Consider the following 26003-nt stretch of genomic DNA (forward strand, 5'->3'; position numbering starts at 1 on the left):
AAAGACAACAGATAGTACACAAATTGTAAAGGGCAGAAGCTGTAAGAACCAGGAAATACTAAGAAATTCCACTAAGGGCAAATTAACTGGAAAAAATGCAGATAGTCTAAAGGAAAGATGAATTTTATTCCTTGTTCCTTGAAGAACATAGCTATGCTGGGATGGAAAAGGTGTTGATCCAAGTTCCTGATGAGAAAGGAAGGTAAGCCACAGGAGTCCCTTCGTGTATTTGTATGAACAAGAAAAGAGCTGTTCACCATTCTGATTTATTTCGATGCTTTTACAGGTATAAAATATACTTTAAATACTTTACATTAAAACTAGCAAATGGTTTGCTTTTAAAAAACACCATAATCCTTGTGGGTGAGCACATAGCTCTGATGCAGGTCTCTGACCTATGGCAAGCTGGCTGTTTGTGGTGTAACACCCCTCATCAGAGCGTGCATGTAGACAGGAATTTCTTCTCCTCAGCTCCCATCCTGCTGATTCAGCTCCCCGTGGGACACATGGCCTCTCACTCCAGCTCCAATCCCAACTGAATATAGGCACCTTCCCAGTCCCAGTTTGGAACCACATAAGGAAACCAGCATTCCAGTTCCACAGGAAACATCATTCCTGGTGTTCAAATCGTCTCACGATCTTTGCACTCTCTTTTTTCAGTTCCTCAATGTGAGCATTTAGGCACTCCAGGATGTGCTGGGATCTCACTTCTTCATCTTCCAGGTATCGTGCAGCAATGGATCCGACAGAAGCTGTAGGCAAGGGGCACTAAAGGGAAACAAAGGGATTATCAAGCATTCCCTCATTCCAGACCTTGGGAACACCATAGATCTGCAAACCACACAACTGAACGTGCTCCTAGAGGGCTCATTTCCATCTTAGTGGGCAGACTAAGCATCAGGTCTCACCCTTGTATCACAGATCATGGCCCTCCCAACAGCCTCCAGCCAGCAATGATTGTTGCACCACTGCCAAAAATCACTGCTAAAAGATCAGGGCTGGAGAAGGTCACCACAGAATATCAAGGAGTTTGCCCTGGGTGTTACTGCAACTCGAAGTCTACATCCTGCTCCTTGCCTCCATAAAAATCCCAGACATGGGAGCATCTCAGAGTTTGGGTGCACCGAAGGGAAAGCACTGCCAGACTGGTAATTATTTTACCAGATATTCCACACTGGGAGTATCTCTGCTTTCTTCATACACCTCCTCTTCTTCCCCAAAGTAATGGGCTCCTGGTACAATCCCACAGGCAAGGACAGGCCAAATTCCCATTGCAGCTCACAGAACAGCACTTCAGTCCAGCCAGCAATGGTCAACTAAGTACTCCAGATTCTTTCCTTTACAGTCAAGAACTATTCCTGCTCCTCACATCACTTACCCACAAGTTATTAACTTACAAAAACAACACTGTAAACCAGGCTTAATGTACAAGTTGATGAAGAGAAGCCTCGTGCACAGGGGCTGGCACGTGAAATATTAAGGTTACTAAGGGGCTGCTTTCCATTACAGACAAGTTGTCTCAGTGTCTTGGCAAGAGAAAATAACTGGTTGTTTCCAAATCCTGGAGTCTCGTGGTTTTCAGGTCTTATCAACAGCCAGGAACAAAGGGAAACAGAAAAGGCTACAGGCAACAAGCAAATCCCTCCCACCCCACTACTGCCTACTGATGAGTTTTCCTCTCTTAGTGCTAAAGGAATTGATTAAAGACACTGGAGACTGACCATGAACAGGGAGACCCAGTCAACACCAAGAGAAACATCTGCATTTCCTTAGAAACCTTATTTCTACCTCTCAGAATAAAAAGCAGCCCATTCTCTCCTATTAAACATCAAGCCCTAGAGCTTCTCAGACCCCGAAGCTAAACTGTTCATGCTTTAGGTCCAATCTTGCAACTTGAAGTTTCCATTTACAATATTGCAGTTCCCTAAGTTCCCAATACTGTTTTCTGGGTATGTGCACAAGCTACTTTACTCTTGAAAAATCAAGATCTATTCTTGGTAGTAAACTTCTTCAAGATCTGCAAACCTGACAAGCCTCCACTTATCGGTGCACTGCCTTAGAGCCTCCTCTCTGGACTCCCACAAAAAGAGAGCTAATAGTTTAATAGCTTTCACTGCTACCAACATACAAACAGAGGAGAAACTGCTCTGAACACTGTTGGGGCAACATGTCTGGAGCAAGGACCAGTGCTCAGCATTCTCCCCTCCCTAAACATGACAAGAAGTGATTCGGTGGAAATTTTCTGTATCTTGCTCAAGTGCTTCAGCAACTGAGCTGAGGTAGGACAGAGAAAGTGCTAACACTGCTCCCTATGAAATAAGTACAATCAGCAACTGGGAAAAAGAGCAGGCTCCCCTTGTGCAGTGAAGCAGAGATTTCAGGCTTTGTCATCAGCAAGCATAAGCAGCTTGAAGTTCAGTGTGCTGACTGCTGCAGCCCCTTTGAAAAGGGGTAAAAACTAACCCTGTGCTTTACAGATGTGCAGCAACCAGTCACCCAGAGATTGTGAAATACTGACACATTCAGCACTCCATATCCACTCTGAGCCTCCACTACAGACCCAAGCCAAAAGCTGAAGCAGAATTCTGAGGGCACACGAGCAGGTCCTGGTACACACTGAGGTACAGCACCAGCACAGAGAGAACCATGAGCTCCTGGAACTGACTTAGCAACCCCACAAACACAAAGCTCTTCTCCAAGGGGTTCTGAAGAGCCACCATATGGATCCCCCTGGCCAAGTCTTTACCATCCAGCAGTGGCTTTCCTTCCCTGTTTAACATTTGATTTACTTGCAGGATCCCTTACAACATGCAGTTAGGTCATGCATTCAAAATCCTGTCTCCTCTTGCCAGATGAGAACCCAGCTCTATTTTCAGCCATTGAGCAGCAACTAGCTCCTGTACAACTGCTTACCAAAAACACAGATTCTCTGTGATGATTTGAGGCAGGCTGCTTAGATGCTTCATCTGCAGAATCTTTGTTTTCATCCACCACATGGAGCACAGGTTCCACTGCCAGCTGGGCACGTGACTCCTTGCAGTTCTTGCTGCTGCTCTGGGAGGGTGGCTCACCCACCTCAGGGGTCACAGTTCCTGTTTCAGCAGCTCCACACTTGTGGGAGTCCCTGTGATGATGCTGAGCAGTCCTGTCAGGCTGGAGATGTGTCCCCTCTGTGTGCTCATCCTGCTCGTGCTGTGCTTCCTGAGCTGTCCTGGAAGGCAGGTTTGAGCACAGAACTGAGTTTGTCTCTCACCAGCTTAACTCCAGCAAAAATTCACAGAGGCAACAATTAACACAGATGTTACTAACAGCCCTGGCAATCCAGACTTGTTTCCATAGCACTTCCAGACACACATGCAGTCCCTGTGGAATTCTCTCGCTCTTCTGCTGCTGTAGATACCAAAAACCACAGCCTGCACATCCTAGCACAGTAACAGAAAGGAGCACAGCCGCCTGGGCCACATCTAATGCTGTCACCAAAAACAGCACAGACTGCTGCTCCAGAGAGAGGCAAAGGCAGACAAAAGACAAACACTGCTGGTTTTGCAGAACACAAACCAGCTGGGACCCAAAGCTACTGCACTGCTCATGGCGTAAAGGCAGATTCCCAAGCAGTCCTTGTGTTCTCCCAGATGCACGAGGCACTGAGAGAGACACAGCATGCCATTAAACCCACACATGCCCACACCCTCTGCTCTCCTTCACCCCGAGGAAGCAGCACCCCTGGGCTCACTCACCTGTGCTGCACATCCCTGGGCTCTTTGCCTTGCCCCTGTGCAGTGACCCCCAGTTTTGCCCTGGTCTCTGCGAGGTCTTTCCGCAGCTGCTGGTTCTCAGATATTAATTTCTGGAGCTCAAGTGCCCTCAGGGTGCCATCATCCCCCTAACAGACAAAGAAGGGCAGAAGTCAGAAGTTCTGATTTGCAAGACATCACAGTCACATCCAGAGCAAAGGCCAGCAAGAGATTCCTTAAGGCATATCCCCTAATCTCATTTTGACCAGCAAAACCTTCAGGACTTTCCTAGGAGAAAATTAATTATATATATATATATGCCTTATTGGGCTTGCATCCAGAATCAATGTGCTGATCTGCCTGGGAAGGTCAGTCTCTCTCACCACTGCATTCCTTTTAAAACATGGAAAACATGGACCTAGAATACTTCAGATGTACCTGCCTCTGGCCTTTCTCAAACTCTGAACTTGCTTCTTCCCATCATCTTCTTTTTACTAGGACAGGTGGATACAGTTTCCACTGCTTCCACTGCTGTGACATTCCCACTTGCTTTTTGCCACTTCTATTAAACTTAGATGCTTAATTCATTCTCATCACCTCTGTATGTAAGGTCTTTCTGAATGTGCATTAGGACTGCCAGGCAAAGATCCAGCTCCTGTACCTTGGGGCTGTGGTGCTTTTTTATGGTAGATTTCCTGCTTTGCACACTGCTACCACATTTTTGGGAACTCACACAAGCAAAAGCCACCAGGCACTTCTCAAGCAGAAAGTAATAGGCCTTAGATTATTTCAGTTTCAAACCAGCCCTCCAGAAAGCTCTGTTTTTAATCCATCTCACCAGCCACAAGCTTCTGTTTAGCACTTTCCCAGGAAGTTGGCACATTTGACAATCACCCCAAACTAATACTAAGAGCTGAGTATTTCCTTCCCACAGCTCTAACAGCATAAAAGCTCTGACATACTCTCAGGAGGTTGTCAGCTGTCTGAATCCAGCCCTTGTCCCCTGGGAAGCAGTCATTCTGCTGAAGTTGAGACAGAAGTTGCAAATCAGACACTTCTTCCTTCACAAAATGAGCCAACTGGTAATTTCTGACAGGGCTGTACCTCCTTCTCTTCTCCCCTCTGCCTCAAGAGTTCTGGAGGTTTTGTTCAGCTGCAGGAGCCCAGCACAGGGCCCTGTCCAGGAACACTGCCCCAGCACATCCAGTCCATATTCCCAGTCTGCATCCCACTCACAGAGAGCAAAGGAGAGCCCTGCTGAACCACTCCTCACCAGGGGAGAACACACTCTCAGCCCAAGGATTTCAAGGGCCACAGCAGCTACAGCTCCAGGACAGGTCAAAGGGACATCACAGGCTGAGAATCAAAGGTTTGAGGTAAACTGGCTTAAAATGGAAGTGTAATGAAATGTACCAAAAAACATTGGCCAAAGCCCATGGAAATGATGGCTGCTTCAGCAGTTCTCTTCACCACTCTTGGAGTAAACAAACGCTTGATATTTCTGCACCTTATTTCCTCTCAAAATGCCTCTTTTGCTCAGGTTTTAAGTTCACTGAGCTCCATTCCCCATTTTGAGAGGCGTGGGCAAAGACTCTGGCTGTTCCCAGGTAGGAACACAGGGCTAGCCCCTTCCCAGCTCCTGCTCCTCAGTGCATACCTTCAGCTTACCACGCTCTGTTTTCTCCAGAATCTCTGAGAGATGACGGTTTTCCAGCCTCAGAGTTTCCAGCTGGACCAGAATTACCTGAGGAGACAGAGGCAAACAACAAGCTCAGAAAAAGAACACAATGCATCCTCACAACACCCTCCAAGCATTTTCCACCCTCAAACTCAAGTACTAAGCAAGGTTTGGGTTGCTAGTTGTACTGTGACTCTAAAGAGAAGGCCACAAAAATAACCCTGCACAGTTTTCAAAGGTGTTATCCATCCTGGTCTAGTTAGCATGAGTGATCTCAAAGAATTCTGTGGGACTGTAGGTTGCTGGTTTGAAAAGAAGCAGCAAGACAGGTTCAGTGAACACTATCATTAGAAGATTCCTTCAGAAGGTCTCAGTTTTTGCACAGAGGCTAAAGAGAGAAGGAGACTACTAATGTAGCTAAAACCAGAATGGTGTTCAAAGCTTTCAGATCCCTTAAACAGACAGCATAAGAGTCTTGTGCCTTTTTTACCCTGTGCTCCACTGCTTTCCTCTCTGCTTTTTCAATCTCTGCCCTGAGCTGCTGCTCCAGGTCTGAGGTGGAGCCGCTTGCCGATGCAATGGTGATGTCCCGCTGGTGCAGCTCCTGTGTCAGCCTGGAGATCTCCCTTCTCAGCCCTTCTAGCTCACTGCTGTGCGTTTGTTCAGCCTCAGAGAGCTGGTCTTTCAGCTGGAGGAAGACATGGACACATCACCCACGAGCTTTCAAAACATGTTTCAGCAAAAAAAGCAGAAGTATTGCACACAATAATGCGAAATCTCAGTCCTGGAAAACAAAAAGCTCTATGTAACAAGCCCTCTCACATGCTTGTCCTTCCTGATTGAAAGCCACTTCACCCCAATCCTTTGCCACACCACACACTGCCAGCTGGAAAGAAGTTTCATGCCATGAAGTACTTCAGAAGACCCACAATTTTTCAAACCAACAGCCTCTCCAGCTCATCATTCAACCTCTGGAGCCAAAACCAAAGAGCCAAAGGTTCCTCATGACTGGGGAAGTACAGTAACTCTTGGAAAATGTAACCCTGCAATTTGCCACTCTGTCTTCCTGGGGTATTTGAAGATACCATTTAAAGATGGTAACTTTAAATAGCTCAAGCTGGATTTTTCTTCCAGGAATTAATTTGCCCTAAGTCTTTTGAATCGATATTAGAGTTGAATCAATGTTAGCTTGTAGCAACTAAAGCTTCCCATGGCAAACTTCCACCAGCCAGCTATGCACAGGGTAAAAATACATCTCTTTGTTTTCATAACTCTAAGTGATGACCACTAGTCCCTGCATTATGAGAGAATAATCATTCCCTATTTACTTTCCACATGACAGGCATGATTTTATTTTTAGTCCATTCAATCTCATTTATCTCTTTTCCAGTTTGGCAAGTCCTATTCCATTCAGCTGTTCCTTGTATAAAAACCACTCCATCCTTTTGGACATCTTTTTCCATACCTTATCTTGGTTTATTCAATGCCTTTTCAGGTTGGAGACCTGCACCACATACAATGTACTGGTAGGCACATTGTATATTTATTCAGTGGCACGACAGAACAACAGCAGCATAATTCCTTCCCCAGGACTCCATTCCATTAGTCAGAAATATTAACCACCCAAACACCCAGGATTTTTTCTGAGAATTACAAGCATTTTAGAAAATTGAACCAGATGATCTCTGCCTACCCATGTAAATACTGTACATATGGTGATTTATCTCCATGTCACCTCAATGCCTCCCAAGTATATAAAACAGAAACAGCCTTCATAAATCTCTCCCTCCTCCCCAGCAGCCTGTGGGAGATTCATTTACTGTGTGACTGTTTAGATGTGTAACCAAGCACGCATCTGTGGCAAGATCTGCACCTCTGTATGTTCAGAATAAAGGATGAAGGATTTCCACACAAGTGAGGTTTTTCACTCAGGCTCAGTGAGGTTTCCACTCTACCAGGCTCCACTGAAAACTCTCACACGAGCTGATGCAGACCACTATGAAGAGCCAAGCTAGTGGAGGGCTTGAGCACCCCTTGGGTGCTCAGAGCTCTGGGGTGAGCCCCTCGTGGCAGCTGAGCTGCTCCATTCCTCCCAGCCCCTACTCTCATGTCCAGCTATCAAACCTAAAACACACTCTCTTATTCACACAGGGACCAGGACACATTTGAAGTCCTGCCTCAAGTGTGACATATTACACAAACTCACTCCTTCTCTGCTCTTTCTCCTGTTGGGAGCCTGTATTAGGCTTAAACTCAGGATTCCAGACCTTAATTTCTTTGCATATTTGCCCCTCCAGCAGTAATTCAAGTATCTCCACAGTGTACAGAAGTACTGGGGGAGGCCCAGGAGATGCTCACAAAGGCAGGTTCAGACACCTGCAAACAGGTGTCCTCTCGACCCTGCCTCTGCCAGATGTGCTCCTGCCTGCACAGCAGCCCTGTCCTGGTCCACTGCTGAGGCATGTGGCACACAGGGATCAGCTCTCTCCACCAGTGCCAGCCCATCCCCGGGAACAAAGCCACGTTACCTTTTTAATCTCTGCCCTTGACTCAGTCTGGTCCTCTTCCAGGGACTGCAGCTCTTTGATATTCTCACCCAGCTCCTCACTCAGTTGCACACACCTGGCATTTGAAGACACCAGGCTGGGTGCCAAATGCAAAAACACAGATTAGAGTAGCCCAAGGAGGAGGAAATGGTCAGAGAAACTTTGATCTTCCAGGCAGTCCTTTATGTCCATTACAACAGAAACTGAACTCAGCCTACAGGTTCTTTACCAACCCTTTGGGTTTGTTTTCCAAAATCATTTCACAAGAGATCAGGAAGCTCATTAAACAGATAACACCTGTTTCTTGCTCGTTTCTTTACAGAGATCACAAAATTTCTATGTAAACACAAGTCTGAAAACCACAAACTTGGAGAGGAATCATAGAATCACAAAATGCTTTGGGTTGGGAACAACCCTGAAGCTCAATTCGTTCCAACCCCTGCCATGGGCAGGGACATCTTCAAGCAGACCAGGCTGCCTCAACCCCCATCCAGCCTGGTCTTGGACACCTCTAGAGATGAGGAGCCCACAATCTCTCTGGAAAGGTTTCTTTATAATTCTAACTTCACAGGAAGGTCTGGATCTGGTTCTCACCAGTTGCCTAACAAAAGCTCGTAGCCTATTATGAGTGAAGGTGCCCAGCCTAAGCAAGCTGGAACACTGAGAACACCCACCATGTGCAGCAAAAGGCAGCCAACCAATTACCAAAGCAGCCACTATTACACTGCAAAACGAGTAACACTCAATTTCTTTAGCCCTTTGATATTTAAAACAAGCCCACAAAAATCACTAGTTGACTCGATGAACACAATTAGGTGTAGTATTATTCTCCAAGACTAATTGCACTTCCAGAGGGAGCAAGCAGTGGGCTACCTGTTCTCAAGACGAGTCACCTCTGACTGCAAGTGCTGCTCCTTCTTCTGGGCAACATCCAGCTGCAGCAGCACCTGCTCCAGCTCCAGCCCTGCAGAGGACAACAGCTTCCCCTGCAAGCGCTCCTCCAAGGCCCTACACAGAAACAGCAGCTTTAATCTCAGCAAAGAAATACCATGTCTGAGTTCACTGGTACAGGGAACGTAACTACTGTCTTCTTGGAATCCTCTGGAAAACACAGCACTTAGAAGCAGGTGACTGCTGTGTGGAGTGTGAGTAAGCAAACACAGCAGCTGGATGACAGCCCCCGCTTGAGTTAAGGCTGATTGAAAAAGACTACATTTTATTTTGATGTTGGCCTCCCTGCCAGAGATTGGCAGGTGACCAACACCCAAACCTTCTGACACAGCCAGCAGAACCCAAAGCCTCTGCACATTGCTAGGGCAGAAGGGAAAAGCCAAGATGATTTTGTCACAGATGTAGTTACCTCACCAAGCCCCAATCAGTGGAACTTTCACCTAGGTTAATAAGCATGTTATCAAACCCTGAAAGGCCTCCAGCACTTGGCTGACAATGCCTGGGAGAAACACCCTCAAAAGCCCTGCACTACCTCCAGAAACCCAGCTGAGGAAAGAGGATTCCTTCCACACTCTTTACTGATTATCTGCTAATTTCAAAAGCAATGCAAATTGAAACATACTGCAAGGCAGCACAGTGCTTGTGAGAAACTGCAGTGCACTAATGTCAAACACAATCAATACAGATCCAGCTGCATGAAAATGCTGCTACTGTCCTCAGTGAGAGAACCTGGAACACAGACCTGGACTGAAGAGCCAAAGTACCAGCAAGGCACAGATGTTACCTGATGAGGAATTCTTTTGTGTGAAGAGTTTCAGTCATCCTGGCCAGCTCTTTCTGTAACTGTTCCTGGTGCAGCTTGGAGCTGTCAATGAAATCTTCTTGGGACTGCAAGGTGGCTCTCAGTTCCATCTTCTCATCCTGCAGCACCTGCACGGGAGGCAGAAGGCACACTGCTGCAAGATGGACCAAACCAGTTAGTTGCAATGTGATGAGAGGTTCATCAGACATTTTAGGACTCTTGGAAATACTGCGGAGCAGCACATGGCTACAAAGTCAATTTTGATGCCAATCAGGAACTTAACAAGGGCTCTAGAAAGAGACAAAATCTCCAGGATGAAAAGCCTTCCCACCACTTCTCACCAGCATAGCTTTGAGCCAGTTTCTCAAGAGTTCCTCCACTGACCTCTATCATTTTCTTGGACTGCCTTAATTCTTCTTGAACTCTCTGCTGATCCTCCAGGATGATGTGGTTGTCCTCGCTCAGGTCATCCACCCTCATGCTGAGCCTCTCCACCTCCAGCTCATTGGCACAGATGGTGTCCTTGGCCCTCTCCAGCCTGCTGCTCAAGTGCTGGATTTCCGAGCGGCTCGCCAGCTCCACTGAGTCCAGGACCTGCTTCCTACTGGCCAGCTGGCTCTGCCAACAGCAAGCACCTGCACTAAAGCCAAACTGCAAAACCACAAAGGTTGTACCAAAGCTAAACTCAACACAGCTACTGATTTCGTGGTGTAATGAGCCACATTCTCAGATGTGCAATAATACCTTCCAGGGAATCAGGGTGAGTATTGTTCCAGGTTACATGATGGATAAAACTTTCAAAGGCAAACAGAGTAAGTGAAAAACAAAATTTAAAAAGAGGGGGCTCTTTGATTCCAAAAGCAGTGCAAAGAGAATCTGGAAAATGAGGCTCTCAAATCACTCCAGCTGCCTGAGTATGATTTGTCTAAGAACAAAGCCTCCTGCTATTTTTTGCTCATGAGCCCAAGGCTAGACCAGGACTAATGGCTGCAGGTAAGAAAGTTTGTAAACAAAAGAGGGCAAAGATTACCCCGCCATTAATTCCACACGAGGACAGAAAGCAGCTCTGGGTGCACAACTGCAAAACCATAACCACCAAACAGCCCCGAAACAAACCAGGTGTAACAGCCAATTTGCTTTGCTCTCTGCAGTAAATACCTGGTTCCAGCAGCTTGGGGGAATGCTCACTTTGAATTTTTCAGTGTTTTAATGGCAGACAAAAAAGTTACAAGGAATGTATGAGTAGCAAACAATATCTGCTCTATAATTTATAGGCACAATACTTCATTTCACAGCATTTCTTTCCATACAGCTAGCTGGTGAAATTTAACAAGCCAGCTCTCACATAAACTTCTAGGAACATTCACTTCATATATTCCCTTTTTGTATACAATCATTGAATTTTTAAAGGCTGAAACAAAATATTTGAGCAGTCCTATATTCCCAGTTTCAAAAAGTAGCAGTGTCTGCCAGCTTCAGAATCACCACATGCCTTGATTTACACAAACTTTAAGAACTGCTTATTTGCAAGCTATGGTATAGTTTTGATTACAGTCTTTTATTATTATTTAGTCATGACAGAAAATGTAATAAAAGGGGCCAAAAGTTTAAAGCACAGCCTTTCTTCACCCAAGAAGTTAGAGTATCAGACTGCCTGAATACTTATTTCTGTAGTAAGAAAACATTTAAGATGTCTCTTATTTACAGCCACACAACATCAGGCCAGCAGAGAATTCCAGTTTTTTAGGAAAGGCTGACTTTAAAGGCTGCAGGTGTTCCAGAAGGTGGTCTGTACTGGGGAAGAATTGCAGCCTTCCCTAAGCTGCTCTGGGAGAGATGAGGGGAAGCCAGATGAAAGGAGAGAGGGGGAAGTACTCTATGGTCATGAATCTCAGCTTGACCTTGTGCTAAAAAGACAACTGAACACATAAAATGTACAGAAACATCCAAATCAAAAAATTTAGCACTTCCATGCTGGGCTTTTCAAAGCAATTGAGGATTCAGGCAGTCTGGTCACAGTACCTGTGCACCTAAGGCATCTATGCTGCTTTGGGGAAACCTCCCCAACCTCCTGGTTTTCTGCTGCACAGTAAGACAAGTTCCTCTGTGCCCCAGTGTCCCAGCCTGTGCTCCAAGGACACATCTGTTCCCAAACAATTGAGCTATCAACGACACACAGACAGCAAAGCAGCAAGACCTTCTGCTCAAGGACTCTCTCTGCATTTGTAGATCTCCTGGTGTCAGCCTCTCACAAAGCCCCTGTCAGAGCCAGCTTCAATCCTGTCATCACAGTCTCCCTCCTTGCAGGAGCTTCCACTCAAGAGCAACTCAGGAGCCCATTAAGTGCAAAGTCCCCAGCAAGAGCTTCTTATCAGTGTCTGCTGTGATTGTGTCTGTGTGACTTCACAGCTGTGCTCTAGGTCAACTCATCTCGCTCTGATGCAGCCCCACTAATTCACTGAGCCATCAGCTTTGCAGAACAGCAGCCCCACTACTTCCTGCCTTTGAGAGACCTAAAAAAAAGGGGGTGGGGGGGCTGAAAACTGCTTTCTCTTCAGTATTTGATGGAAGTCTCTGTTGTAGAGGAAACTGTTCTCCAACAGTACCTCTGCACTGAACCCACGAGGTACGTATTAGCTGCCGGCAGACACACGGCTTTCAACCAGACAACACAATGTAACATATTTTAAAGTGTCATATGCTGTTGTCTCTGCCTCCCAGGGAAAATCTGCATCCTACTGTCTTCTCTGCTAACCAGAGCAATGGCAGTGAGAGCTGCACAAGGTTTGTCTAATCTCTGATGACAGACAGATCTTTTTTCCATACAGCACTCATACAAGCAAACCTTATTCCACTGGAACATTACAAGTCACTTCAATGGCAATTTGAACTGGATGGGAGCCTGAGAGATTTCATTAGCCTCTCCCTGCCTCCCACAAACAAAGCAGAAACTTTCAGCACAAGTTAATTGTACCTGCACGAGCTCGGAGTGCTCTGCCAGAGCCTTGCGCTGAGCCTCCAGCGATGCCACCTGCTGCTGGTACTGCAGGCGCTGCTTCTCCCAGTCAAGTGATTTCTGACGGAACTCCTGCAAGGACAGCAGGGGTGGCTTGGAGCAGCACATCCCCCTCCAGTTCACATCCATGTTTGCCTTCTCTCCCCACTGTATCCTCACACCTTTCCCCCAGCAGGGAAACCATTAGCCAGTCACCTGATGCAGCAGCTCAGCAGTGCAGAGCCCTCACACACTGTGCTCGCTGCATTTCTTCCCCGCCAGAGGTAAAGCTGCTCACAAATGTTAAGTGCCAATACATTCATGGCTGGTTTCATGGGTTTGCTGTCAGGGGTTTAACAGTTCAGACTGGCTTTAGCTTCCAAAACATACTGCTAATGAAATCACCAAGATGACAGGAATTAAACACAGAATTTAACTGCTAATCTCTGCTCCAGAAATTGGGCACTACATCAGTCAGATGTGTGTTGTTACCACTTCTCTCAGGAGGAGAAAACTGAGTGAGGTTGAGCTCAGCAGAGCAGAAAGATTAGAAGATGAAACAGGGCTGAGAGGAAGTTTGATGTGTAGCTCCCTCCTCCTCCAAAAGTGAGAATACAACCTCCCCACACTAGAATTCATTCCATTCACATAATTAGTTACTCTTCCAGCACCTTCTTCCTTTTATTTAGTCTAAGGGTAACAACAGCATTAAGGTTTATGCTGTGCAGTCAGAGGCCCCAGCACCTGAATCTGCCTTTATGGCACATGCAGTTGAGAAGAGCTGCACCTGGGGAGAGGATGGGCAGTGCTTCTTAAGCAGGACTCACAGTGCACTCCCTAGTGGACTGTTCAGTCACCAGTGAAGCCAGCAAGGCAGTTAATACACACAAACTGGTCAGCACTTGGTTTTTCACCACATACCTCCAGCTTCCTGGTCAGTCGGCTCAACTCAAACTTGTCCTCCTCTTGTCCTTTGTTAGCTTCTCCTCTGCTTCTTGTTTTTCTCTTCTGCAGCTTCTCATAGCTCCTCCTCAGCCGGGACAACTGCAGGATACAGTGAAAGACAGAGCTTTGCTCAAGGCCCCAAGGCAAGAATTACACAGCCCTTTGAAAGAAGACACAAAAAGTGGTTCAAACAAACAATGCCCTCATCAAGGCCACACAGCTCCCAAGTGAAGGCTTGCATTTGGATAATGAGTCTTTTATATCAACAGCACTGCAAAACACACGGGTTGTATGAGAGTAGCACGATGCCACTGAAGTCATGACATCAGCAGCTTTAATTAAAGCTCTGTCTTACCATAATTAAAGCATGACTGAAATATTGATAAGTTGGAGGTTTACATGCAGCTGTCAATGCAGCAAAAGCACAGCACCCCCCTCTCTCCAGGTGGTTCCCAGCCCCAGGAAGAGCTGGCAGTGCCCGTGGCTGATCTGCTCACCCACAGGAGCACACCCACCACACCACACATGGGTAATTCTTGTGTGATCAAAATACACTTGTGCAGCTCAAGCGGCAACTGGAACTCTCCTGCTTAGTGGGAGAAGGAAGGTTTGAGAATTGCCATTACCCATAATATCAACACCACTTCATCTGTCATTTTCTGCTTAGATACACTGTGTATTTCACAATGAGGGGAGAATGCCAACAGAAAATATCACTCCTACGCCTGCTGCTAGGATGCTGAAGTTGTATCAGAAGCAGGAACGAGGAAAAAACTCTTGACATTTAAATGACCCTCCGTGCAAATAATCACTTGGAACTTACAGAGAATTTTTCATATGATGAACTCCCCCCCACTCAACTATTAAATAAAAAGCTTCCAAAGAGCCACGTGAATTTGAGAAGCCATCATTGCCATTTTACTGATGGACAAAGCTAAGCCCATGGATGAACAGAAGGACTATGAGAAGAAAAAAATACCTGATTCAAGACCTGATGCATTCAGTACTTTGGTGTGTTCAGTGGGAACAGACAAATGTTCAGGCTTAGAGTTAATACCAACATCTTTTGCCAAACATATCAGGAGCTTACAGAGAATTTTTCATATGATGAACTCCCCCCCACTCAACTATTAAATAAAAAGCTTCCAAAGAGCCACGTGAATTTGAGAAGCCATCATTGCCATTTTACTGATGGACAAAGCTAAGCCCATGGATGAACAGAAGGACTATGAGAAGAAAAAAATACCTGATTCAAGACCTGATGCATTCAGTACTTTGGTGTGTTCAGTGGGAACAGACAAATGTTCAGGCTTAGAGTTAATACCAACATCTTTTGCCAAACATATCAGGAGCTAAGAGGTTTATTCATTCAACAGTCTCAGTAAGTTAGACACTGTACCTGTAATTGCACTGGAAATGGTGGTAAACAGGGACAGAAATAATTTCCCCAAACAGTACTAGGAACAGAAGACTGAGGAATATTGGAGCTCAATGTCATCACCATTAATACTGTGTAGGTAAAATACCCACAAACTGCAATTTAGGCCACAACACACAGGCTGTATTTCAGCCTTAGCAATTTAGGCTGATCTGCCAATGTACCTCAGCTTTGCTTTGCAGCTTATCCACAATTCCAGTGAGAACACCCAGCAAATGAAGACTGTTAGTCATATGGAATGGTGAGGTGTTTTTAAATGAGAAAAGATGCCTTCTGTCATCAGAGCAGAGACTACCAAATTTATTTCACTTATGGCTTACAGTGAGCAGGAACCAGGCCCAGCCCTCCAGAGAAAACAGGTCAGTGCTCTATGAGCTGCTCATGCCAGTTCACTCCCTGCCACTGGCAAGTGGAGACAGGCAAAGGGTTCAGGCATAAACCTGGAATGCTGTTATACCACCTGCAGGACAGGTATCACCTTGCACTGAGCAAGAGGCTTTGAGATGAAAGCTCTGATATTACTGTCAAACAGCATTTTCTATCTACACTTGGTTTTTATAAAGGGTATTAAGACTAATATTCTTTGAGAGTACAAAATTCCTGCTAAAGTCATCAGTGTTAACAGAGAAAAAAAGATGAGAACATAACAAAAAGATGGAAATAACATTCCACTGTTATTTCCTGATCTCACACAAGCCAGGCCAGTTACATCTCCACCCTTTTTGTATTTCAGAAATGCTGAAAGAGCAAACTGCTGCTGCCTGTACCCATGGCACCTCCAGAACCAGCACTGGTGACTGGGATGGGGGAGCACAGGACATTCTTGCAGTAAACTTCTGCAGATGTCCAACATACAAAAACATTTCTACTCCAACAGCTCTCTGTCAGTCACAAAGTTCCTCCAAGTCTCAAAAAAAGGCCAAGTGAGCCATAAAAATGTCACTTTATCTATGCTAAATGCTCTTCTTGGTAAGCACACAAACACTAATGGAGTGGGGAGTTTTAAAACCACAGCACAGAAACAAAAACAATGTCACAAAGTAATGGATCCATCATCAGCTGGGAACTAGTAACCAAACTTCTCCTTCTGCAACTCACCTCCTCCTGGAATTTCTTCAGCTGTTGTTCATACTCTCTGACCATGTCCTGCTTGGATTTTTCCACATCTTCGACCTGGCGACGCAACACGGCAACCTGAACAACGGGATAAAAAGCAAATAAATACCACAGAAGTAGGCTTTATTGACAGTGGAGACACGGACATTTCAGTGGGGCCCCTCATTATGAAACAGATGGAGGCTGTGCCTAAATCTTTGGTAGGATGGGGCCACAACTGTTTCTGTTTGTGGCCTCTTGTTTTGAGCCAATTTCTGGATTTCACTTCTGGGGACAAAGCTGACATATTTGGTTTGTGCCAAAAGCCTATTTCTAGCCAGTATTTTCATCAAATTCTTCACAAATACGCATTATGATTTCAAGCTACCTACCAAGAGAAAAGCTGGCCCTGTCATTATCTTACTATGCTCAGACAAAGGAGAGATTCCTAATAGCAAGGAAAAGGAAAGAAAAGGAGTTTTGAAGCTCACAGAAAAGACTTCCCTCACACTGATTCAACTACTCCTGCAACTCATTTTTCTCCCTTTTTTTTCCTCCCTTTTTTTCCCATCCACAACCTGAGTGGTCACAAGCCAACAAATTAAAATTCAGAAAATTCATATGACTAAACTAAAAGCATGAATATACTCCAGCAGTGTCTTCAAACATACTTTACAGTTCACTTTGAAAATGTTTGCTTTTGGTGGTAAGAAACATCATTTCGGTGATAAAAATCATCTTTCTTGGAAATGAAAATCCTGTGGCTCAATTGCATCCTGTGGTCCACATCTTGCACAAAAACCTCACTTATTAATAATTTTCCACCTATACAGAATTTGTATTGAGCCTTCCCTCAGGCTTTTATTTAAAGACCACAAAACCAGAGCTCTGTAAAACAGCCCATGGAGAGCTTTCCAGCAATATCTTGGTGTAGTTCATAGTAGGAAATGGTTTTCTTGGTGCAGTTTATATAGTAGGAAATGGGGTTTTTCTACCAATGATTGCTGGTTGCTGGACTGTTCATCACTGCTGTAGCCAGAACCAGTGTCTCTGGGTTCTCTCTAATAACTCCAACAGTTCAGGATGTGGACTTCCACCAATCCTAGGGGAGCTGATCACTTGACTTGGATTGAATTATGAACCAGACACCTTGTTCCAACAGGTCCTTAAAAAATTCTATTCCTCATTTCCTAACAGGTAAAACACACTGCTGTCTCCAATCAAAACACAGTATGAAACAAAGGTACCTCCTTTTGTTTTTCCTGCAGAGCTGCCTTGGTAGAGGACAGTTCCTGCTCCCGAGCACTCAGACAAGCTTCCAAAGCCTGTGTCTGCCCTTCCCATTCGGATTTCTTGTGAGCCACCATGATGTCAATCTGCTTCATCAGCTCCTGCAGCTCGGCCTCACAGGAGGTCAAGAAGCCGCCACTGCAGGGAGAGAGCCTGGAGTCACGGAGCAGGTCCCAGCCAACGTGTCCCAGTCACAAACCAACAAAGGCAGCACAACACACCAACAGGCACCAAGGCACCAACCCTGCACAAGCAGTGCTCTGAATTCTCTCCAGATCAGCTCGCACAGAAATAGAAGCACAGAATCATTGAGGTCAGAAAAGACCTCCAAGATCACCAAGTTCAAGCTTTTACCCAATACCATCCATGCCCACTAAACCACATCACTTCACACTTGGGCATTCAGCCTTTTGCCTTGGGTACTATGCTTTATGTAAGTAAACCAAAGCGTGTCTAATTCATATTTTGTATTGCCTTAATTGCTCTCCAGGCAGTGGCATTTTATAGCAGGTTTCAGTCACCAGAGGAATCTTACAGCCAAGCTATGAGCTCCCAAAAACAGAAGTTTATCACAAATGCAGACAAACCCTGAAGCAGAGGGGGCTGGATGACAACATGATAATGAAGAATCAAACCCTCGCAATCCATCGGGGAGCACAAGCTCCCTAGCGATGCCCAGATTTCTAATTTGGTGCAGTAATTATTGAAGTCAATTCAAGTAACTCCTCTAAAACTTCCCAGCTGCCAAGACAGGGACAATATTAAGGTTTGCCAGACACAGCCCTAGAGGGTGGCGAACTCCATAATGATCTCTACCCCTTTAATTTGCCTGTCAAAGGGAAGAACTGAAAAGAAATGGAAATCAATAGGTTAAGGGATGGAAATTTCTCTGTTCCCCCAGGGCATATGCACACTTCACGACTTGGCACTTTTTCTATAGGAAAAGAAATACTTCTTAAAAGAGCCAAAATCAGTCACATTTGAAGTTCACCCTGTCCTGTGAGTTAACCAAAAATTAGCAGCTATTATGCAGAGCAGGAACATTTCCTTCACAGCATCTGCTAATATGTAGCAAATTCTAAACTTGATTTCTGCAACCAGCTCTCTGAAGAAAATACAGTATCAAATAAATTTGTGTCACATTCTCAGGGATGACTAGGAAAATGGCATCAGTGACTTTTGCTTCACGGTTGTTTAACACATAAAACATTTTGTTCTGTTATTATCACTACAGTCTCTCTCGGGAATTGAAAAGTCTAGAGACTCTCACCTCAGACAGGGCATTAAGGATTCCTCAGAGCTGAGTGGGACTCTGCAGTTTCAACACAAGCACGAAATAATCAGATGCTTTCAGTGAAATCAGATAACAAAGTCACATCTCATTAACCTTGCAAGGCTGTTACAAAATAAATATTTATTCACAACTCTACTTACTACTGCTCCTGATGTTGGACAGTAAGAAGAGTTTACAACAACAACAACTGAAAAAAAAGAGGCCAAGGTTTTCAGGAAGATGTAGAACCACATTTGTGACAATTAAGACTATAATACCTGAGCAGGGAGTGGAGCAGAGCCAGCTCCTCCAGTGACTTTGCTTCTGCAGCAGCTGAAGGCCACTGCACACTGACACCAGAGGATTTATTTTCAGTAGGAGGCAAGGTTAATACTTAAATCATTTGGAATGATTCCTGCTACAGTTGCATACATACCTCCCGTGCCCACTTCTTTGCATTCCTTCCAGCAAAGCCTCCATCACTGAATCCTGGTGGCTCCAGCACTAGGGAAGTACAGGAAAGCAGTGGTCACCCAAACCAGGCTGCTTCTCCATCCAACTGCAGGACAAGCAAAAGCCCACAAAGCAAAGAAGTTAAAAAACAAAACAGGAGCATGCAATTACAGGTGAGGAAAACAATGGCACCTCCATGAACTTACTAGCCAAACAGAAGAAAACAGATTTTCCTACTACAAAAATATACCCAATGCTATCATCCAGCACTACCAGACTGCAGTAATACAATCATGTGATCTAATAAATTCAGAGAGGAGCAATGAGAATCTGCACTTGTGAACTCAACACAGGTAGATCTGAGAGCACCAGCCTGCAGAGGAACAGCAACATTTGGGCTTCAAAGGGGCCAGCCCCAGATCCACCTCTGACAGGGAAGTTTGTCATTTCAGAGAGAAAACACAAGCAAGTAGCAGTAAGAATTCATCCATAAATTTAATATTTTCCAGGCCTCTATTACAGACTGTGTTAAAGAGACCATGCAGTTTACCAACACATTCAGAACACACCGGTTGTTTATAAGGCTGTGGGAATTTTAAGAAAACACAAACTCCTTAAAAATTCCTCTTAAATGATGTTTTAAATTATGAAAATAAGTTGAACAGCTTTACAGTAGCAGTACATTGCTTCAGTTAAAAATTACACCTTTTAAGTCACAAACACGTGCATACCCATAGAAATTTCACATCTTGGTGAAAGCAAGGATTTACATTAAAGCCAAAAATGGGGAATAAAAAGTTGCCATGAAACCACAGCCAGGAAGCCAAAATTTATTTCAATGTCTCCTTCATGAAACTGCAGCTAACACAAAAATGGTTAAACTCGTCCAGTGCTGTTAATACAAACTCATGTTTCCAAAATCTACACACTTTCCAAGTACTGAAGATGGACCCTTCCAACATCTTTCCTCAAAGATTAATATGTCATTATTAAACAATCAGCAAAAGGGGAGCAGGTCACAGAAAGGGAGACTTTCACAAATGCAGGCTCAGCTTTGCTCTCCTTCCCAAAGAATCTTTTATTGTGCTCCTAAAGCACTTTAAAACACAACTCAGGGATTAAAACCTGCCCTTGGGAGCTGTGTTTTAAATGACAAGCACAGAAAAAATCGTATCCCTATTGTGACAGTGTTTTGTCTGTCTTTGGTCCTGTTTGTGCTCAATCAGTATGCTGAACAACTTCGTGGTTCTGCTGAGAGCAGGGTGCTGAGGAGAGCAGATCCCCTGAGCTGCTGACAGCATTCCAAGAGTTCTCCAGGTGGCAACAGCAGACATTAGACAGTGGTAGCTCTCCTCTTTCATTCTAATCACACCTACACAGAATCAATGTTCAGTGGGCAGAGAGATGAGGAGACAGACAGCACAGAATTCCAGTACAGTTTGGGTTGGAGGGGATTTTAAAGCCATCTCATGCCAAACTCCTGTCACGAGCAGGGGCACCTTTCACTATCCCAGGTTGCTCCAAGCCCTGTCCAACCCGGCCTTGGACACTTCCATGGAGGAGACAGCCACAGCTTTTCTGTGCCTCTGCCTTACTACCCTCGCAGCCTGCCAGCTTTGCTTACTTTGCTGGCATACCCAGATTTGGGGGGAAAGCCTTAAAATCAGACACCTCTAGCCAGTTTTATGCCACATAAGGTTTGCTGACTTAGTATGAAATTTCAGCCTCTCACACTTGCAAGTTGCAATGTGCAAAAGTTACAGGCACCTGAGTAAAGATCCACAAGAGGAATCAATCTCCTTCATTAACTACAGCTGAAGAAGGAGAAATGGCTGGTCACTTCTGAAAGTGAAGGAAATTGAAGTATTTGCCAAAAAAGAAGCCCAAAACAAGACAACACATTTAAAAATAAACAAGGCTTAGCATCCCAGCTCAAGGCAGAATTGCATTAGAGTCAAGTGGAGAGAACTTTACAATACCCAGGAGGACTTAAGAATAGTGCCCATGAGAAAAGACTGGGATTACTTCGCATTTGAAAACATAGAAAGATGCAATCTTAAAGCGTTGCTGGAAGCATGCTTACAATGAACACAAAAGGAGCAATAACCTCCCAAAAGCAATACCACAGGCGAGCTCCACTTGCCAGCGACAGGAATGGCACCTGCAGCAGGAGCGCCCAGAGCCCCCTCGCCAGGGCAAGAGTCCCAGAATCACTGAGGTTGGAAAAGTCCTCTGAGACCATCAAGTCCAATCTGTGACCGACCCCCACTTCGTCAACCCAGGCCAGAGCACTGAGAGCCGCGTCCAACCTTTCCTTAAACACCTCCAGGAATGGGGACACCCCCCCACCGCCGGCCTGGGCAGCCCCTGCCAACATCTGCTGACCCCTTCTGTGAGGGAATTCCTCCTAATGTCCAACCCAAACGTGCCCTGGGGCAGGTTAACCTATGGAATGGCCGGGGCCAGTGCCCGGGCGGTGCTCCCCGCTACAGCCGGCGGGCTGCCCTCAGCAGGCGTTCCCTACCCCCGCGGAGCCGCAGCTCCTCCCCAGCCGGAGCCGCCCCGCTGGCCGAGCCCTCACAGCGTTTACCCCGCACCCGCCGCGGGAGTTTCGCTGCCCGGGGCCCTTCCAGCGCCGCGCCCCGGGGAGCAGCCCTGAGCCCCCGGGCCGAGCTCCGCTCCGGGCTGCCCAACACGCCAGCTCTGGGTGGCTGGCAGACCCGCCCTCCTTCCTCATTTCCTTCCTTCCTGCCCCCTTCCCTCCCTCCTTCCCGCCGTTCCCCCTTCCCCACCCTGCCGGCGGGCACGGCCCGGCCCCGCGGCCGCAGCGCTGCGCATGCGCTGGGGCGGCGCCTGCGCAGCGGCGGCCGCGGAGATGGGCAGGGTAGGGCGGGCAGGGGGACAGCGGGGGACACCGCGGGGACACGGGGCGGTCACGGAGCCGTCACGGAGCCGTGTTGGCCGGGACAGGCAGGGATCGAATCGTGCCGGGGCTGGGATGCGCTCAGGCCCGTGCCCATCGCCGCCCACATTGCGGCTGCGGCAGCCGGCGAGTGCCAGGCCTGGCTTGGTTTGAATGAGTGTCAGTTCTGTCCGAGCTGCCTGCTGCTGCTGCTGCCCTGCAGAGTCACACCGGGGCGAGGGCCTGAGGTGACCCTTCAAGGAGGGCAGAGTACAATGAAACACTCTGGAGTAATTATAGTAACTGGGGGTGAAAGATAGGTCTCGTTTTGCTTCTGTTCCACCAGTTTCCTGGGCTTCAGGTTCGGGCAGAATTCTGGGTACCTTGGAGTCCTTTGTTATGGCTCTCCCAGATGTGAAGGCGTGGGTGAGGCACGGCACTGGTCAGGGCCGTAAGCCAGCAGGCAGCAAAGGGCTGTGGGCAGCTCTAGGTACTCAAACTCACTGAGATTAGCCTTCTAAAAGTCAGTCAGTATATACAAACACATGTAAATATCATTAAAAATAACCGGCTGGTTTTATATATTCATCTCTGATGCATATCAATCTGCAATTCACTTTGATAGAGTTCCTTTCTGATGAAGTAGTTCTCCTGTGGATATAACCCCTTTTTGAGTGGATTAGGGAAATCAAGATTCTCCTTGTAAAATCGTATGGATTGCATCAAAACTGGAGCAAGCACGCAGTCCAGACTGCAGCTCCTTGGCTAGGGATGCTGCTAAAACAGCATCTGCTTTGTGTCACAGATTTAGCTGCTCTCACCCACTGCGACGATGGACAGCGAGGTGCAGAGGGATGGCAGGATCCTGGATCTGATCGACGATGCGTGGAGGGAAGATAAACTGCCCTACGAGGATGTGGCCATCCCTCTGGTAGGTGCATTGCTACTTATCCATCTGAGTTAAGGCTGCTGTGTTCATCACAGCCCCCTCCAAGAAAAGGCACAGTGTTGCTCCTGGTGTGGCTAATTTGTACAAAAGGCTTCTGGATCTGACGCTTTCCTTGCCCTATATGCCAGTCATTCCTGTGTGCATGAGAACATGGATGTTTCTGTCCCTTGTCCCCTGAACAGAACTGGAGTGCCCTTCCCATTGCCCTGTCCTTTTTTGGCATCAGGGAGAAGCAGAACCATCCTTTCTCTCTGCCTCCCTTTCATGTTCCTGGTGTTTGAGGTACTTTGCGGGTTGGTTTGGAGAGCAGAGGGTCAGTCTCACACTGACGGTTCCAGCGTTGGTTACACTTTGTTTCCACTTCCTGCCATTAAAAGAAGCTGAGAAGTTTTCATATGTGTTTCAAAGCAGTCTTTTCCAGATACAGTGTTGCTGTTGGCAGTTCCAGGACTAGCAGGTGCAGCAGGACTCTTGCCTGCGGTGCTGTGTCCAAGACATGGCACCTCTCGTTTCACCCAGGGTACAGCGGCAAGGCCGGAGAGAGGCAGCAGGGGAAAAGCCACTGCTGATCCCACAGAGGCCTGAGCTGAAGCTTCAGATCTCCCACACCAACACCTTTTCTTAGCTATTTTGAAACTTCCAGGGAAGTGAGAGGTAGCTGAGGATTTTCCTTTCCTTTTTTCTCTCTGGTACACAAGTTTTACCCCAGCTAGCAAAGATAACACAGCCATGGGAATTTGGGGGTACTGGTTTCTTTCAGCACAGAGACATTTCCGTATTTGTGACATGGCTCAAGCTTTAGCCCTGCCACCACTGGCTTTTCAGGGAGGGCAAGGAGCAGCTGCACAACTCAAAATCCATATGTACAGCACACATTTTCCTGCCAAGAGCTGGGCTTGAGAGAAGTGTGTTGCAGAAGCATGATTCTCAGCTAAAAGAGCCCAAACACTCCTTTGCTTGGGGTAACCTTTATTAGGCAAGCTGAGTATCATAAACAAGTTCCTTGTTGACAATTGCCTTCACCCTGAGTCCAAACATTACTGTTTCTTCCCTTAGAGCCATCTCATGATGGCTTACAGTCACATACAGATGACAGCCTCAGAGAAGAAAGCTTCACCAACTAACAACAGAAAGAAAGGCCTGGCTGTGGAAATAAAGATCCACAGAGATGGGATTGGCTCCGATCATATAGAAAAACCAACTTGAATTCACCTTACCCAGGGGACTTACCTGGGGACATTGCAAAGGAGCAACCAGAATGGCTGTGAAAATGGTTATTTGAGCCTGTCCTGAGAATCTGCTCCAGTGCTCACTTGACACATTTCTGGGAACTCAAACGGGTTCCAATCATTCACTGTTTTCAAAGCTGAAACATTTTATTTAGCTCATGCTGGGATTTCCAGAGGTCTAGAACTCAGAATCTCTGCCCAAATGGTATCTGGCAGAATAGCACACACTCAGTGTGACTACACCAATACAATAAGACAAAGAAAAATAATAGAAGGAAGGAAAATGAAATCTCAGTTAAACTTTCCTTCCCCTCACTGTGCCGTGAGCAGCTCTGTGGCACACCTGGCAGGGGGTTCTGGCTTCTGCTGTTGATCCAGCACAGCTACACCTGAGTCCAGCATACAGCCAGGAAGGACTTCTCACTTGCCATAGGAAAGTAACATTTTACAGAACCAGTTGTCTGCAGTATTTGTATTCTTGGCAACAGCAGAAGCAGCACATGGCAAACAAACAATGGAATAAATGCATTGTACTGTTATTTACTTACTTTGCATTTGCTGTATATTCTCCCTCACTGTGTGTGCAGTCTGAGTGTGTAGCAAGGCCCCAGGGTCCTGAAAAACAATTTACCTTTCAGATTAAGCACCATATTCAAATGAAAAGAATACTGTTCATAACAGGGCTCAGCAATATTTTTAAGTGGGTAAGTATGTATGATATTTATTGTTCAGATGCACCCTCTGGTCTAGTTTGTGGAGTTTGGTATCTCTCCACACAAATCATAACAACCTGCTGCTTGCAGGAAGTGTATTACGTGGGGAATGCATTGTACCTGTGTTTTGTTCTCAGAATGAGCTCCCTGAACCAGAGCAAGACAATGGTGGCACCACTGAGTCTGTGAAAGAACAAGAAATGAAGTGGACAGATTTGGCTCTCCAGTATCTCCATGAAAATGTTCCACCCACGGGAAATTAGTGAATCAGTGTGAGTTCATACAGTGCATGCATGAATGCAGCATAAAAATATTTTTCGGCTGACCATTGCTGTCATAAGCTGCCCTAAGGAGGAAACAACATTTCAGAAGCTTTCAGATTCCAGCAATGAAGAGTTTAAAATGCTTCTTTCTTGGATGTGAAATAGCAGAGGCTCTGACATCTCAAAGCCAAGTGCAAAATGTTCCATGTTTATAAGATTATTTCATGTTTTCTGTTAAATTGTTCTTAAGTTGGTGCCAATACTGATCTTAAATGTTTTTTCATGTGATTAAAAAGTTTTTACTGTCTCAAGTTGCGATTGATTTCAAAGCTCACTGTGGGATTGTTGTCTAGAGTTCAGTGTACAAAACCCAAATAGCTGTTGCCAATGTTGTTGCCATTTTTAACAAGTGTGTGGCAGAGGCAGGGTGTGTTGGGCAGGCGTGAAAGGTTGGTCAGCAGAATCAAGAGTAACCTGTAAGCACTTGAATTCCTGCTCTCAGGACCTGATGGTGGTGGTGGGCAGCATTTCCAGTGCTGACATCCTGGCAGTGTTTGCCAATGTGTACAGTGAACAGACAGCCTAATTTATGCTGAAATGGTGATTACTCAAAATCGTGGTCTTCAGAGGGATGGTTGAGAATTCTGAGGAAGAACCTGCCAGTCCCAGTGTAGGGCCTCTTGAAGTGAGAGCCACTTGGATGAGCAACCTCAGATGGGAAATGAAAATCCAAAAAAAGTGATGGGG

General features: G+C 46.0%; 2 protein-coding genes across 9 annotated transcripts; one reads left to right on the forward strand and one right to left on the reverse strand.

The window, feature by feature from the left end:
• Nucleotides 1–250: 250 nt before the first annotated feature.
• On the reverse strand, nucleotides 251–24876 carry CEP63 (centrosomal protein 63). 8 transcript variants are annotated; one of them, XM_063408616.1, is made up of 15 exons: nucleotides 24829–24876; nucleotides 19184–19306; nucleotides 17432–17612; nucleotides 16188–16283; nucleotides 13628–13750; nucleotides 12686–12799; nucleotides 10096–10362; nucleotides 9694–9839; nucleotides 8832–8966; nucleotides 7941–8055; nucleotides 5903–6100; nucleotides 5392–5478; nucleotides 3738–3883; nucleotides 2914–3211; nucleotides 251–768 (listed from the first exon to the last, which is right to left on the reverse strand). In XM_063408616.1, the coding sequence occupies exons 2-15, from the start codon at nucleotides 19225–19227 to the stop codon at nucleotides 610–612; spliced, it is 2109 nt and encodes a 702-aa protein (XP_063264686.1). In that variant the 5' UTR covers nucleotides 19228–19306; nucleotides 24829–24876; the 3' UTR covers nucleotides 251–609. The 8 variants fall into 8 exon arrangements, with proteins under 8 accessions (XP_063264686.1, XP_063264685.1, XP_063264683.1 ...); XM_063408615.1 differs by lacking the exon at nucleotides 24829–24876 and adding an exon at nucleotides 21993–22019; XM_063408613.1 differs by lacking the exon at nucleotides 24829–24876 and adding an exon at nucleotides 21791–21937 and having other exon boundaries at nucleotides 19184–19251.
• ANAPC13 (anaphase promoting complex subunit 13) lies at nucleotides 22023–25563 on the forward strand. Its single transcript, XM_063408625.1, has 3 exons — nucleotides 22023–22084; nucleotides 22908–23033; nucleotides 25131–25563. The coding sequence occupies exons 2-3, from the start codon at nucleotides 22935–22937 to the stop codon at nucleotides 25254–25256; spliced, it is 225 nt and encodes a 74-aa protein (XP_063264695.1). The 5' UTR covers nucleotides 22023–22084; nucleotides 22908–22934; the 3' UTR covers nucleotides 25257–25563.
• Nucleotides 25564–26003: the final 440 nt, after the last annotated feature.

Source organism: Prinia subflava, chromosome 11, assembly GCF_021018805.1.
Source record: "Prinia subflava isolate CZ2003 ecotype Zambia chromosome 11, Cam_Psub_1.2, whole genome shotgun sequence".
In the NCBI taxonomy this organism is placed as follows: Eukaryota; Metazoa; Chordata; class Aves; order Passeriformes; family Cisticolidae; genus Prinia; species Prinia subflava.